Source organism: Balaenoptera acutorostrata, chromosome 10 (assembly GCF_949987535.1).
Source record: "Balaenoptera acutorostrata chromosome 10, mBalAcu1.1, whole genome shotgun sequence".
Taxonomy (NCBI): domain Eukaryota; kingdom Metazoa; phylum Chordata; class Mammalia; order Artiodactyla; family Balaenopteridae; genus Balaenoptera; species Balaenoptera acutorostrata.
The window spans coordinates 7,428,504-7,444,381 of NC_080073.1; the positions used below are offsets into that span (position 1 = coordinate 7,428,504).

General features: G+C 44.1%; 1 protein-coding gene across 3 annotated transcripts; it reads left to right on the forward strand.

Annotated features, from left to right (window-relative positions):
• The first annotated feature begins 1,411 nt into the window (after positions 1–1,411).
• On the forward strand, positions 1,412–11,113 carry CIDEC (cell death inducing DFFA like effector c). Of its 3 annotated transcripts, none has more exons than XM_028169128.2 (6): positions 1,412–1,478; positions 2,780–2,857; positions 3,983–4,136; positions 7,327–7,485; positions 7,570–7,757; positions 10,512–11,113. In XM_028169128.2, exons 2-6 carry the CDS (start codon positions 2,805–2,807, stop codon positions 10,678–10,680), a joined length of 723 nt encoding a protein of 240 aa, XP_028024929.1. In that variant the 5' UTR covers positions 1,412–1,478; positions 2,780–2,804; the 3' UTR covers positions 10,681–11,113. The 3 variants fall into 3 exon arrangements, with proteins under 3 accessions (XP_028024929.1, XP_028024928.2, XP_007192591.2); XM_028169127.2 differs by lacking the exon at positions 1,412–1,478 and adding an exon at positions 2,467–2,526; XM_007192529.3 differs by lacking the exon at positions 1,412–1,478 and adding an exon at positions 2,467–2,526 and having other exon boundaries at positions 10,532–11,110.
• Positions 11,114–15,878: the final 4,765 nt, after the last annotated feature.

Genomic DNA, 15,878 nt, shown 5'->3' on the forward strand with positions numbered 1-15,878 from the left:
ACTGAAGCTTAGATGAGTTACATCACACAGCTAGTGCCAGACTGCTGGTTTTCAAAATAGGGTCCCTAAGTAGCCACAGTGTCAGCATCAGCTCGGAAACTCTTAGAAATACACTTTCTTAGGCCCCACCCCAGACATACTGAGTCAGAAACTCTGCGGTGGAGGCCAGCAAGCTAATTTTTAACAAGCCTTCCATGTGATTCTGATGCAGTAGTGTGAAAAACCCAACTCTATAAAAGAAAGGTGAGGTTGAACTCTTTTTTTTTAAAAACAGCTTTATGGAGATATAATCCATATACCACACATGCTTAGGTGTACAATCCGATGGTTTTAGTGTATTTGCAGGGTTGTACAACCTCCAAATAGACTTAGCACAATCATCAAAGTAGATTGTGTTTAGATTACTAGATTAGAACTTTTTCTGGGCTCCCCTGAAAGAAACCCCATGCCCACTAGCAGTCCCCATTCCCCTTCCACTCTCCAGCCCCTCTAAACAACCACTAATTAATTTTTTGTCTTTATAGTTTTGTCTATTCTGGACATTTCATACAAGTGGAATGATACAAGTATGTATGTGATCTCTTGTGACTGGCTTTGCATAATGTTTGCATAATAAATCCCTTGTGATTTCACTTTGCATAATGTTTTCAACATTTGTCCATGTACTGTAGTAGCATAGATCCTTTCGATTGACAAATAATATTCCATTTATGGATATACCACAGTTTTTTATCCATTCATCAATTGACGAACATTTGGGTTGTTTCTACATTTTGCTGGTTGTGAATAACACTATGAACTTTCTCGTGTATGAGTTTTTGTGTTGACATAGATTTTCATTTCCCTTGGAGATATATATATAACTCCAAATACTATGTATATGTAGAACTGCTGGGTCATAGATCGTACACTCTTAACACTACACATTTCAGCTAGTCTTTATTATTATTATTAAATTATCTGCTATTATTAAATAATTATATTATCAATAATACCAATATTTGTTTCTATCTATTAAGTATCTCTGTTGCAAAGCCCTTTACTTTTATTATTACAAATCCTTACCTCGGTCAGGATCATTAAGACAGGAATCATTATCTCTGTTGAAAAGCTGAGAGAAACTGGGGCTCAGGAGGTTAAGGGAACTTGTCTACACTCCAACAGCTAACATGGGTAGAGCTGGGACCACCATGCACACCTGCCTGTTTCCTGTGCCCTCTGTGCCCAATACCATGTCCTGGGCCATACCCTGCCCCAGATCTTTCGAAACATGCCTCCACCCCTCCTTTCTGGCTTTTTCTGGAAGTGAGGCTGGCTTGACATCCCAAGGGTGAGAGCTGCACACTCAGTGCCTGTGCTCTTTTCCAGCTGGGGCTGGAGGCCAGGGGAGGGGCTGCCCTGGGAGCTGGAAATAAAATGGAGGGAGGGCTGGGCTGAGCAGGGCAGTATTGGAAGGTTAGGAGGCTGGGAAGCAGGAGGTAAGGAGTTTCTTATTCTGGGTTTTTTGTTTTGGTTTGGTTCTGGCTCCTAGAGAACCGGTGAGGTGGGGCTGGGTGGAGTTTTGCGATTGGGAGTGAGGAGGGAGGCTGAAGCAAGCTGATGTGGGTAGTGCTAAGTGGGGGAGAGGTCTTTCACAGACAGGCTGGCCTGGGGCGTCCCCTGCATTGTCAGAAGGAAAGACTGGGGAGGGGGCTTCGTTCCATGCACTCCTTGAGCCCCTGGCTCTGAGGCAGGCCCTGTCTGTACGGGGGCTGGGAAAGGGAGAACATCCAGGGCGAGGCACCCAAGGAGCGGGGCTGCTATGGCAGAAGCAGACACTGAGGCCCACTTGGCTAGGAAGAAGGAAGGGCAAAGATGAAGGGGAAATTCCGTGAGCCGTCTAAGAAGGCTTTCCGAGCCGTGGAAAACAGTGAAACTCGGGCTTCAGGGCTGCAAACGTTTAGCCCTGGGCCAAGGGAGGCATTACAGGCGGAGAAACTGCCTGCAGGAGGGCTTGGAGCCTGCAGGAGCTTTATCGAGCAGGCTCAGGAGAGAAGGGCGGGCAGGTCAGCCCAGGGCCGTCGGCTAGTGCCCAGAATGGCTGCCAGCAGCCTTGAGCCACAGTGGCTGTGTACATTTAAGTTAGTTAACATTCAATAAAAATAAAAATCCAGCTCCTCAGTCGTACTGCCACACTTCAAGTGCTCAATCGCCGTGTGGGTCTAGCAGCTCCAGTATTGGAGAGAACGGATATAGAACAGTTCCATCATGGTAGAGAGTCTCTGGCCAGCAGGAACCCTCAGGAGGGGTTCAGATTGCTCAAGGACCCACTGGAGAGAGCAGGCTTAGGCTGGGTTGCCTGGCCTGGGAGGTCTCTGAGCAACAGGTCAGGGAAGGTCCCCAGCAGTGCAAGGTGGTGTGACTCGCCTCCTGCCAGCGTAAAGTGGACTCTGCCCCCAGGACAGGAACTAACCAGGCAGGGCCTCTTCAGTCCCGACTTGTGAACCCTGATCAGTGTGACCAGAGCCAGGGTCAGAGAAACATGGAGTGAGTGGTGCTGGGGAGGGAGGAGCGGCTGCGGAGCGGGGCTGAGCCTGGGCACTAAGGGGGTCTCCAGCTTGGTCACGGTGGCGTACATGGGTGGGACAGGGGAAGGGCTGGGGGAGGTGTGTGTGTGAGTTGCTAGGGGAGACCAGAGCAGAGGCTTGATGGATGGAGGTTGGGTTGCTCTGTGTCAAAAGACAAGAGAGAGGGAACCCTCCCATCCCCACCTAAGGAGCTGTCTCTGCTTCCTTCCCAGGCCCAACACTGTCCAGCTGACGAGGATGGAGTACGCCATGAAGTCCCTCAGCCTTCTCTATCCCAGGTCCCTCTCCAGGTGAGGAGAGCCAAGCATGGAAGGGAAGGGGAGCTACTGTGAGCTGTAGGGCAGACCTTCTTGAACTTTGATGGGCACATAAGTCACCTGGGCGTCTTGTTCAAATGCAGGTGCTGATTCAGGAGGTCTGGAGTGGGACCCAAGATTTGCCCCTCCCACAAGCCCCCAGGAGATATTAATGCTGCTGTCTCTCCCCACCCCGAGTCCCCCATATCACACATTGAGTAGAAAGAGGTAGATACTGCTTGATGCTTTCATTATTGATCTCATTTAAACCTCACCACAACTTTGGAAAGTGGGGATTATTATGCCAAATTAATAGATGGGGAAACAGAGGCACAGGGTAGGCTCTCTCAGTCACCTAGCAAATGGGTAGTGGAGCCAGGATTCGAACTTGGGTCTGCCTGACTCCAAAATCTAGGTTCACTGCACTCCTTTTGTTCTACATCGTGTATCTGAGCTCAAAACTGTCTTATATTGACCTCAGCTTTGCCACTTTGTCTCACATTACAGGTGAAAAGAATGAGGCTAAGAGAGGAAAGTGGTAATTGGGCAAATGTGGGGTAGTCTTCTATCATTGGCTACTTGTCATGGTCTGAAACCCAGCAGTGTCAATATCACTTGGGAACTCATTACATACATAAAATCTCAGAACCTACCCAGACCTACTGAATCAGAACCTGCATTTTAACAAGATCACCAGGGGACTGATGTGTCCACTAAAGTTTAAGATGCACTGATCCAGAGACTTGCCTGGTGGTCCAGTGGGTAAGACTCCACGCTCCCAATGCAGGGGGCATGGGTTCAATACCTGGTCGGGGAACTAGATGCCACATACATGCCAAAACTAAGAAGTCCACATGCTGCAACTAAAGATCCCGCGTGCCGCAACTAAGACCTGGCACAGCCAAAATAAATAAATAAATAAATATTAAAAAAAAAAAAAAAGATGCAGCAATCCAGCAGGCTTTTGAGGAAGACTATCTAGAGCAGGTCTGGTGGGTGGTAGGGGAGGAGGAATATGATGAGCTCAGCCTGGAGGATTGGGAGAGTAAGTTACCCTGCTGTGCGCTGAGGGCTGGGAGGCATCAGACAGCTCATTCTGATGCTCCATATGGCCTCCAGGTACGTGGCAGTCAGCACCTCGGTGGTGGCCCAGAAGCTGCTGTCAGAGCCCAGCCCGGAGGCCCCCAGGGCCCGGCCCTGCAGAGTAAGCAGTGCTGACCGGAGTGTGCGGAAGGGCATCATGACACACAGCCTTGAGGACCTCCGCCTCAAGGTAGGAATGGGCCTGCCTCTGCACAGCCCTCTATGGGGACCTTGGCTGAGAGCCGGCCCCAACAGCTGCCTCTGCATCATGAGCCAGGGGCTCAGCAGGGGTGGAGTTCATGGCTTAGATGGTGAAAAGATTTCCTTTCTAATGGCACTCCAGTGGGCTTGTAGTGCCCACCTGGAGTCCTGTCTGTCTGTTGACAGGGGGAGGGCAGTACATTACTGTCTGATACTAACAATAGGTCAGTGGTATTTTTGGAGTCTATTTTTCTTACTGGAGGGACCCTTAGGTTCCCTTTTCCAGTGGTACTTAAACTTGTAGAAGTGCCCAGAAGTTGGGGTATTGAGCAAGATTTTAGAGATTCCCTTCCCTATCTCCTTCCCTTACCTTCATGCAGGGCAATTCTCCTTCAATCTGTCTCCTACATTGGCCTTCCACGCAAAGCTTTGTTAACAGCTGTGGAAGACTTTCTTCAAACTTTTGATTAGGTGGGACTTCCCTGGTGGTCCAGTGGTTAAGACTTCCTGCTCCAATGCAGGGGGCACAGGTTCAATCCCTGGTTAGGGAACTAGGATCCCGCATGTCCCTTGGCACGGTCAAAAAAAAAATAAAAATAAAAATAAAAATTATTGATCAGGTAAGCTTCCAGAGAGGAAACCAAGGACACACAGCTCTTGTGGGTGGTAGTAACATTGGGCAAGAATGACACCCTTCCCCATTTCCATGCTCCCCCTACACTTGGTTGGGAGTAACTTGTCCTAATCTTTCCTTCTTCTTCTTTTTTTTTTTTAAATTTATTTATTTATTTATTTATTTTTGGCTGTGTTGGTCTTCGTTTCTGTGCGAGGGCTTTCTCCAGTTGCGGCAAGCGGGGGCCACTCTTCATTGCGGTGCGCGGGCCTCTCACTATTGCGGCCTCTCTTGTTGCGGAGCACAGGTTCCAGACGCACAGGCTCAGTAGTTGTGGCGCACGGGCCTAGTTGCTCCGCGGCATGTGGGATCTTCCCAGACCAGGGCTCGAACCCGTGTTCCCTGCATTGGCAGGCGGATTCTCAACCACTGCGCCACCAGGGAAGCCCATCTTTCCTTCTTATAAAGACACCTTTTCTTCTTACAAGTCATAGTGGATTATGGCCCACTCTAATGCCCTCATTTTAATATAATTACTTCTTTAAAGACTCTATCTCCAAATATAGTCACATTCTGAGGTACTGGGATTAGGACTTCAACATATGAATTTTGGGGGGATACCATTCAGCCCATAATACATACAAATCAACTGAATAGAACTGAGAGTCCAGAAATAAATCCATGTATCTGTGGTCAATTGATTTTTAACAGGATGCCAAGACTATTCAATGGAGAAAGAATAGTCTTTTCAACAAATATTCCTGAGACAATGGGCTATCCAAATGCAAAAGAATGAAGTTGGATCCCTCCCTCATACTACATATAAAATTAATTCAAAGTAGATCAAAGACCTAAATGTAGAGCTAAAACTATAAAACCCTTAGAAGAAAACATAGGTATAAGTGTTCATAACCTTGGTTTCTTAGATATGGCACCAAAGCACAAGTAACCAAAGGGAAAAAAGTTGGACTTTATCAACATTAAAAACTTCTGCGCATCAAAGGACACTATCAAAAAAAATGAAAAGATAACCCACAGAATGGGAGAAAATATTTGCAAATCACATATCTGATAAGGGTCTAGTATCAAGAATGTATAAAGAACTCTTAAAACTCAATAAAAAGACGATCCAGTTAAAAATGGGCAAAGAATCTGAGTAGATGTTTCTCCAAAGAAGATGTACAAATGGCTGATAACACATGAAAAGATGCTCAGTATCCTTAGTCATTAGGGAAATGCAAATCAAAAACACTTCATACCGCTAGAATGGCTAAAATAAAAGACAGACTGACAAGTGTTGGTGAGGATGTAGAGAAATTGCTGTTGGGAATGTAAAATCATGCAACAGCTTCAGAAAACAGTTTGGTATTTCCTTAAGAAGAGTAAACATAGAGTTATTATATGACTCAGCAATTCCAATCCTAGGTATATATCCAGGAAAATTGAAAAGACATGTCACACAAAAATTTGTACATGAATGTGCATAGCAGCATTATTCATAATACTCAAAAAATAGAAACAACCCACATGTCCATCAATTGAAGAATGGATTAAAAATGTGGTATATCTATTTAGTAGAATATTATTCAGCCATAAAAAAGTAAAGAATCATGCTGCAACATAGATGAACCTTGAAAACTTGTTAAGTGAAAGAAGCCAGTCTAAAGAGACCACACATTGTATGATTCCACTTATATGAAATGTCCAGAATAGACAGATCCACAGAGATGGACAGAAGAGGAGAGGTTGCCAAGGGCTAGGAAATGAGGAGTGACAGCTAATGGGGCTAGGTTTCTCTTTGGGGTAAAAATGGGGTTGAAAATGTTTTGAAATTATATGGTGGTGGTAGTTGCACAACTTTGTGAATATGCTAAAAACCACTGGATTGTGTACTTTAAAAGAGTGAATTTTATGGCATGTGAATTATATCGCAATTAAAAATTACATGTGTGACTCCCATTATACTTTTTTAAGATTTATTTTTTGTTTTTTGGCTGTGTCGGGTCTTAGTTGTGGCCCGCGGGATCTTCGTTGAGGCATGAGGGATCTTTCATTGTGGTGCGTGGGCTTCTCTCTAGTTGTGGCATGCGGGTTTTCTCTTCTCTAGTTGTGGCGTGTGGGCTCCAGGGTGCGTGGGCTCTATAGTCTGCAGCATGCGGGCTCTAGTTGAGGTGCACGAGCTCAATAGTTGTGGCACGTGGGCTTAGTTGCCCCGCGGCATGTGGGAATCTTAGTTCTCTGACCAGGGATCGAACCCGCATCCCCTGCATTGCAAGGCAGATTCTTTACCACTGGACCACCAGAGAAGTCCCTCCCATTATATTTTTATTGGACAGCACTATTCTAGAATATTAACCATGAAGTCAGATACCAAGGGATACCATAATATAGGTTCTTTGGATGGTGATCCCACAGCAAGAGCCCTGGGTTCCAGTCCCATCCCATAAATCCCGGCCCACTGGTGTGTGTGTGAGGTGCGCCAGCTGAGGTGTGTGATGTGGGTCTTCCCCATACCAGCTCTGTGGCTACATGTGATGGCAGAAGCATCACTTACCTTATTCTCCAGGTCCAGGATACCCTGATGCTGGCAGACAAGCCTTTCTTCCTGGTGCTGGAGGAAGATGGCACAACTGTAGAGACAGAAGAGTATTTCCAATCCCTGGCAGATGACACCGTGTTCATGGTCCTCCATAAGGGGCAGAAATGGCAGCCCCCATCAGAGCAGGTGACGTCCCACCTGTCAGGGAGAATACTGGGAGCTTAGGAGAAATCCTTGAGGGGTGCCAACCACATGCTTGTCTTGATGCAGGGCACTAGGTACCAACTCTCCCTCTCCCGTAAGCCTGCCGAGAAGATCGATGTGGCCCGAGTAACCTTCGACCTGTACAAGGTGAACCCACAGGACTTCATTGGTTGCCTGAACGTGAAGGCGACTCTCTACGGCACATACTCCCTTTCCTATGATCTGCGCTGCTACGGGGCCAGACGCGTCATGAAGTGAGTGAATTGGGATTAGCTGGGTACAGGCTGGGTACACTGCAATGGGAGAGGCCCTATCTTCCCCCATGCACCTCAGACTTCTCGGAGCCTGGGCCTGGTGTTGATGCTGACAAAGCATGACAATTAGCATTTGTCTAGGACTTTATGGCTGAATTCATGCTTTAGTTTATAGTAGTATATGCCAAAGGGATACATATACTCCTGCTGGTGGAACCTGGATACATTTAGCTTTTCTAATTACCTTCCACTATAACAACTAATTATTTTTCACCTAAAGTAGCAAGTTTTCCTAAGTAGTCTTCTAATCTTTTGAAAAATGAACATGTGTCAAAAATTTTATTGAACTCAACTAGTGAGAGAACCAGCAAGAAGTTACAATGAGTTCAAAATCCCACCCATACATAGATCCAACAAGAATGCTGAGCTATTTATAAATACAAAATTGGATTTTTCCATGGGGGTGGGAGGGATGAAATAACTGTCCTTCCATAGAACGGAATTAATTTGTATGTCTATGGACAATAGTCATTTGTATCATCTAATGAACTTTAAAAGAAACTTTTTACTTTACTTTTGAAAGTCTAATCAAGTATCACAGGAAGCATGGGAATATGTTTAATCATAAGACAAGTACTGTATGGTAGTGGTTTCCAAATTCAGCTATTCCAGTGGTGCTCTAGAGAATTCTTACCTCATTAGGCGGATGTAGCCACTGAGGCAGAGGCATCTAAATAGTCGAAAACCACAAAGCTGGCCTCTTGCCAGTTACTTCTGACAGACGCTACTCCTCCCCAGTTGCTTCATTTAGTGTTTACTGAGCACTCTCTGTGTCCTGGCCCTATGCTATGAGCTAGAGACACAGAGATAAATAAGATGTCAGAACAAGCTCCATGAGGGCAAGAATTGCTGTTGCCTCCAATACCTTGGTGAATGCTGGTACGTAGCAATAATTCAAATAACTGTACAATGAATGAAGATACATATGATCCTCATTCTCAGGGGCTTCTGAGAAATCCTACTCCTTCCAGAGTTCTGCCAGAACGTATGTAGCTAGAGCATACCAGACCTTCTTGGCTTTCCGAGTTTATTCTCTGCATTCCCAGTCTGCAGATGAGGGACCTGAGGCCGTGTGGTTCTGCCTGCCAGAGAGAACACTGAGCGGCAGGCTTGAGCCTCGTTCTATGGCAAGAAGTTCCATTTTCCTCTTATACCATATCTTATACCTCTCTTGATCTGGGCTTGCTGCCAGCAGTTTGCAGATTGCAAAATCTAGAGCAAGAAGTTTCAGCCTTTAAACTCAGTCCATCTAGGGGAAGTGGGACCCTCAGAGCTAAACACAGTAGGCATATTGGTCCCAAAAGAAAAACAAAAAACAACAGCAAGCTGGAATCAGTGGAATGACTTAGTGGCATCAGCAAGTGTTTTTTCTTTAATGGTGGTAAAACACACATACCATAAAATTTACCATTTTAACCACTTTTTTTTTAAGTATAAAATTCACTGACATTAAGTACATTCACAGTGTTGTGCAACAGTTACTTGTGCCTCTATTTCCAGAACTTTTTCATCATCCCTAACTGTAACTCTGTACCCATTAAACACTAACTCTCCACACCCGCTTCCCCCAGCCCTGCTAACCTCTGTTCTACTTCCTGTCTCCGTTAATTTTCCTATTCTAGGCAACTCATGTAAGTATAATCATACAATACTTGCCCTTCTGTGTCTGGCTTATTTCACTTAGCATAATGTTTTCAAAGTTCATCCATATTGTAGCATGTGCCAGAATTTCATTCCTATTTATGTCCAGACAGCTGGTTTGAAGCCTCAGTTCTCTAATTTGAGAAATAGGTATAATTCTCAGGTTTCACCTTTAAATTTTTTAAGTATTTTCATGTACAGATGTTTATGATTCTAATTGTCTTTCTGCCCCCCTCCACCTCAGCCATAATATAAGTTCCTTTACTGAATGAAGGTTAATAGAAGACAAGTTTTAATATCAGCCAGAAATAATTTATTTTCCTTTTGTTTTCTTCTCCCTGATCCCCCCTAGGACTAGACACCCCTAGTGAGCCTCACCTATCTCTTTCAAACAGATCTGGATAAGAATTTGGTTAAAGTAGTGAAGCATTCAACCAGCTAGTCTTGATCCTACGTTTCCCCTTCTCTTCTACATATCAGGTCCTATGTTAAGTGATTTATGTTATTTCATCTTCCTAACCCTGTGTGGGATCAAAATGGTATGATCTCATTTTACAGATAAGGGTGCCGAAGCTCAGAGCTATAGAGGTTTGCCAAGGTTGCCACAGCTAATGAAGCTGAATTAGAACTCAGGCCTGTCTGACTGGAGTTCTGTCCTCAGTACACTGCAACACCAGACATGGAGATCTTCACATCCAGCACTCTGAAAATTAGCTAGACTACAGATGACTTGGAAACACTTCTGTCTAGAACAGAGGTTGTGAAGGGCAGAGTCATGTGACAGAGATCAGTCTGGCTGGCCCAAAGTAGCATGAGAAAAATAAAAGGCCTTGTTAAATGAGCTTGAATTTTGCACGAGAAGAGGGAGGTTGTGGACGTCTCAGTTACGGTACGATTGCAGGTAACACTGTAGACCCTGTCCTATTTGCTGAGGGAGGGCAGCATCTGTTCTGTTTGCACATCACTCTACAGTTTATGAAGTTATGAACGCAGCGTGGGGGAGCAGGCATTTAGGGGAAGCAGGAAGGGGCTTTCTTTGTGTTTTGACCCTAGTGCCTTCTCATCCCACCCAGAGAAGCTCTCCGCTGGGCCCTCTTCAGCATGCAGGCCACAGGCCACGTGCTGCTCGGCACCTCCTGTTACCTGCAGCAGCTCCTGGATGCCACAGAGGGAGGGCAGCCTCCCAAGAGCAAAGCCCCATCCCTCATCCCGACCTGTCTGAAGATACTGCAATGAAAGCCCAGCCAAGGACTAGACTGGGGACCCCGTGCTCAGCTGGTAGCACCCACAAGCCTGGCAGCTAGACAGCTTCTTACCTTCCCAACACCTCCCTCAGCCCCACAGGAACATGAATGATGAAGCAGGGGGAAGGGCCGGAAACCTGGGCCGGGCTGGCCAAAGGAGAACTGAGGGCTCTTGGCCTGGCCCGGCTCCTTCCTGCCCCAGGTAGCTTAGCGGGCCAAGACTGGTCACCAGCAAGCTATGGCAGGAAGGCTGCCCCTCAGCAACCTGTCTTCACGTGCTACACTTTCATTACACTGCCTGCCTCCTGGCCTCCCATCCCAAATGCTCCTGAGTGAGTTGTCAACCCACTCGTGTATGATATTAGAGAGTTCGCAATAAATTATTTACGCTGATACATCTTCTTTGCTTCTGTTCTTTGCGAGGTGAGGGTGGGGTTCTATCTGGAAAGTTGGTAAGGTCTAAGGGAAGAGAGAACTCTGTTGTCAAACCATTCTCCATAATGTGGGGTTATAGGAAACAGCACTTTTTCTACCAAAAAAACAAACAACAAAAAAAATTACAGTTAATTCTGAAATTAATGTCTGCTTAATCTGAGGCTTGAGCAGATCATGTAATCAATATGGTAAATGACAATTTCCAAAATAAGTTTGCCTACCAGAAGGACTTTGGGAACACAAAAGAGCCAGAATTGCCAAAGCAATCCTGAGGAAAAAGAACAAAGCTGGAGGCATAACCCTCCCAGACTTCAGACAATACTACAAAGCTACAGTAATCAAAACAGCATGGTATTGGCACAAAAATAGACATATGGATCAATGGAAGGAAATAGCCCAGAAATAAACCCATACCTACAGTCAATTAATCTTTGACAAAGGGGGTAAGAATATACAATGGAGAAAAGACAGTCTCTTCAATAAGTGGTGCTGGGAAAACTGGACAGCTCCATGTAAAAGAATGAAATTAGAACATTCTCTACTACCATATACAAAAGTAAACTCAAAATGGATTAAAGACCTAAATGTAAGACTGGATACTATAAAACTCCTAGAGGAGAACAGAGGTAGAACATTATTTGACATAAATCGCAGCAATATTTATTTTGGATCTGTCTCCTAGAATAATGGAAATAAAAGCAAAAATAAACAAATGGGACCTAAACAAACTCAAAAGCTTTTGCACAGCAAAGGAAACCATAAACAAAACGAAAAGACAACCTCCAGAGTGGGAGAAAATATTTGCAAAAGATGCAACTGACAAGGGCTTAATTTCCAAAATATAAAAACAGCTTATATAGCTCAATATCAAAAAAAAAACAAACAACCCAATCAAAAAATGGGCAGAAGACCTAAATAGACATTTCTCCAAAGAAGACATATAGATGGCTAGTAGACACATGAAAAGATGCTCAACATTGCTAATTATTAGAGAACTGCAAATCAAAACTACAATGAAGTATCACGTCACACCAGTCAGAATGGCCATCATCAAAAAGTCTACAAATAATAAATGCTAGAGAGGGTGTGGAGAAAAAGGAACCCTCCTACACTGTTGGTGGGAATGGAAATTGTGCAGCCACTATGGAGAACAGTACGGGGGTTCCTAAAAAACTAAAAATAAAGCTGCTATATCATCCAGCAATCCCACTTCTGGCCATATATCTGGAAAAGACAAAAACTCTAATTCAAAAAGAGACATGCCCCCCAATGCTCATAGCAGCACTATTTACAATAGCCAAGATATGGAAGCAACTTAAGTGTCCATCAACAGATGAACAGGTGAAGAAGATGTGGTACATATATACAATGGACTAGTACTCAGCCATAAAAAAGAATGAAATAATGCCATTTGCAGCAACATGGATGGACCTAGAGATGATCATAAAAAGTGAAGCAAGTCAGACAAAGACAAATATCATATGATATCACTTCTATGTGGAATCTAAAAACATGATATAAATGAACTTATTTACAAAACAGAAACAGACCCACAGACATAGAAAACAAACTTACGGTTACCGAAGGGGAAGGGGGAGAGGGGGACAAATTAGGAGCTTGGGATTAACAGATACACACTACTATATATCAAATAGGTAAACAAGGTCCTACTGTATAGCACAGGGAACTATATTCAATATCTTGTAATAATCTACAATGGAAAAGAATCTGAAAAAGAATATATATATGTATAACTGAATCACTTTGCTGTACACCAGAAACTAACACAACACTGTAAATCAACTATACCTCAATTAAAAAAAAAAAAAAAAAAAAAAGAAGGGTTTTAATAGGGATTATGGGATTAAGGCACTCTTCCAGTTTCTCAATGTCATATTTTATTACAACCTTTTAAGTGTGTAGGTGGGAAAGTACTAGTCAAGCTGTAATGCAACTCTCCTCCGAAGCCTTCCCTAGCTTGCTAGACAGCCCTCCTTTCGTGTTCAGAACTCTTAATCTCAGGATTTCGAAATGAGCCGTTAGGTAGCCACAAAGTATTAGTTTATCAGTGTGAGCTGGCATTTTTCAATATCAAGCAACTCAAACAAGACAAGCATGAAAGGCTAGGTTTGTAGGAGACTGTGCTTTGGTCTCTGCCTCTCAGATTCAAATATGTGTCATTTCTGCCTAACTATAAAGGCTACTTGGGTTTATTAAATGCTAAGATAAAGGCCTATGTTACCAAAGTTAAAGTCTGGAGGGTTATTTCTGGCAGCTGACCCATACCCTGCAGCCATGTGTGGAAGGAGCTGCCAGAGCTAGCAAAGAACATTTCCATTCTGGGCTTTCCTGCTCTTGCAGCTATGGTTGGAGGCCTGGCTCACGGCTGTCCTGGGTCCATGGGGTAGGCCTTCTGGTATGAAGGCATGATGTTTACCTCAGCATAGAAGCTATTCCCATTCAAATCTTGCTGAGGCTGTGGCCTACCTGCTCTTCCTGTGAAGTCAGTTATAAACTGAGTCGGGCTGGGGTGGCTGAAACTTGGAATTTGTCCCAACTTGCCTTCCTCCTGATATTCTGAGTTTCACACGTGAGTCTCGAGTGGCTGATCACTGTCTCTTGGCACTGAGCCCTCCCAGCCTAGGGATAATCAGGTTTCTTCCTTTTCTTCTGGAAACTTGGAGATTAATGGAGTCGCACCAGCTGTGGGCAGTGAACAGGAGAGGGCAGGCTTTGATGAGTCTGGGGCGTGTGGAGGGAAAATTCCAAAGAGCAAGGGAGCTTAAGCCTTGGCAGGGCCAGGGGCCAGTCCAAGTGGGGGACTGGCCCTTCCTGGGGCCAAGCGTGGCCAATGGAGGAGAAGTCTGCTGTCGGTAAGGTAGGCTGTGTCCTGCCCCCCGGCCTCCGCCTTTCCATCTTTGCTCAACCTGCAAATTATGAACGCACCTTTCCGAGTGGGGTTCCAAAATACCGCGGGGCCTTAGGACACAACAACGTCCGAGCCCAAAACAAGATAAAATTACTTGCGTTCTTGCTAAATTTCTTGCCAGTCCTGTCTGAATTTGTGCACATTTAAAAATTGACTTTTGGGACTTCCCTGGTTGGTCCAGAGGTTAAGACTCCGCGCTCCCAATGCAGGGGGCCCGGGTTAGACCCCTGGTCAGGGAGCTAGATCCCACATGCTGCAACTAAAAGATCCTGTGTGCTGCAACTAAAAGATCCTGTGTGCTGCAACTAAGACCCAGCATGACCAAATAAATAAATATATATATATATTTTAAAACTGACTATTTAAATCTTTGAATTAAAAACAATTAAGTTTACTGAGGTATAATTTACATACAATAAAATCTACCCTTTTAAGGTATATAGTTCAATAAGGTTTGGCAAATTTATACAGATATGTAACCACTAGTTCCAGTACACCAAAAATTTCCCTTCTTCCCGCTTCTAGTCGATTCTCATTCCCTCAACCACTCCAGCCCTTGTCAACCACTGACTTTTCTAAAATGTCATGTAACTAAAATCACAGTCTTTTAAAAATTTTATTTCTACTTATTTTCATTATTTAAAAAAAATTTTATGAATCGTACAGTCTTTTATATCTGGCTTAGTTTTTTTTTTTTTGGCCACACCACGCATCATGCGGGATCTTAGTTCCCCAACCAGGGATCGAACCTGCACCCCCTGCAGTGGAAGCACGAGTCTTAAACACTGGACCACCAGGGAAGTCCCTTTTTTTTTTTTTGGTCTGGCTTATATTTTTAAACTAGGGCTCCATGTGTGTCTGAAGAAGAGATATATCAATGAGGTTAAAAATTTAAGCAGTTCTAAAGGGTAAAAATAATTATTCATGTTCTCACTTCTGATTCCTTTTCTGGAAGCAACCAACATCTCATTTGTGTATGTCCTTTCAGAAATGCAGAAATATATAAATATATGTAAATCTCACGCATGCACGTATATGCATATTCTAGTCACACTGTTCTTCACTTTGTTGTTTTTTGATTTAGTATATTCTGGATATTGATTCACATTACCACATGCAGACCCCTACACATTCTTCAATTAATGGCTACATATGTATGTGCTACAATTAATTTAGCCATTCCTCTGTTGACAGATGTTGGTTTATCTGCAGTCCTTCACTAATGCAAACAATGAATTGAGTTATAGTGCTCTTAGTAAACAAAATGATACACAGGTTGCATGTAACTTTTCCATAGTTGTAATTACAGGATAGAGCCCATTTTGCTTTTTGGTTTTTTTGCACTTAACGTCTTCTTTTTCCTGTTGCCCGCTCCCTCTCCTCTGACCCACACCTTTCCCTCCTGGTGAATTTCTGAGTTCTTCACAGTCTGTCAATCACAACCCCTGCTGGGGAGCTTTCTCAGATTTCAGCGGGCTCCTGGGCTCCTCACTCTTCTCTCTCTCAGCATCTCCACAGCTTTTCGCAAGGTGGGTTGTGATGCTGTGATCTTAAAGGTGAACTTCTTGTGGTTGGGGCCGAGTCTTGTTAATTTGTTCACAGATGCCAAGGCCTTGCGTAGAGTTAGCATTCAAAAACTGAGGGTGATGAATAAGATTTATTTCCCTTATAGATCTAATCAAAGGACAATTTGTTTCCGTTTTTGAGATTTGTTTTGGTTTTGCTTTTATAAATAATGGTGCAGTGAACGTCCTTCTGCCTCTGGCCTTTTCTTCCTTTTGGATTTGGCACCAGGCTGTGTTCTTCAAAGCA

What these genes read in the sequence shown, in the direction of transcription:
- CIDEC (XM_028169127.2), top strand. An exon ending in TATCCCAGGTCCCTCTCCAG is followed by an intron (nt 2,858 to 3,982) that starts GTGAGGAGAGCC and finishes TATGGCCTCCAG; the next exon opens with GTACGTGGCAGTCAGCACCT. An exon ending in GGCAGCCCCCATCAGAGCAG is followed by an intron (nt 7,486 to 7,569) that starts GTGACGTCCCAC and finishes GTCTTGATGCAG; the next exon opens with GGCACTAGGTACCAACTCTC.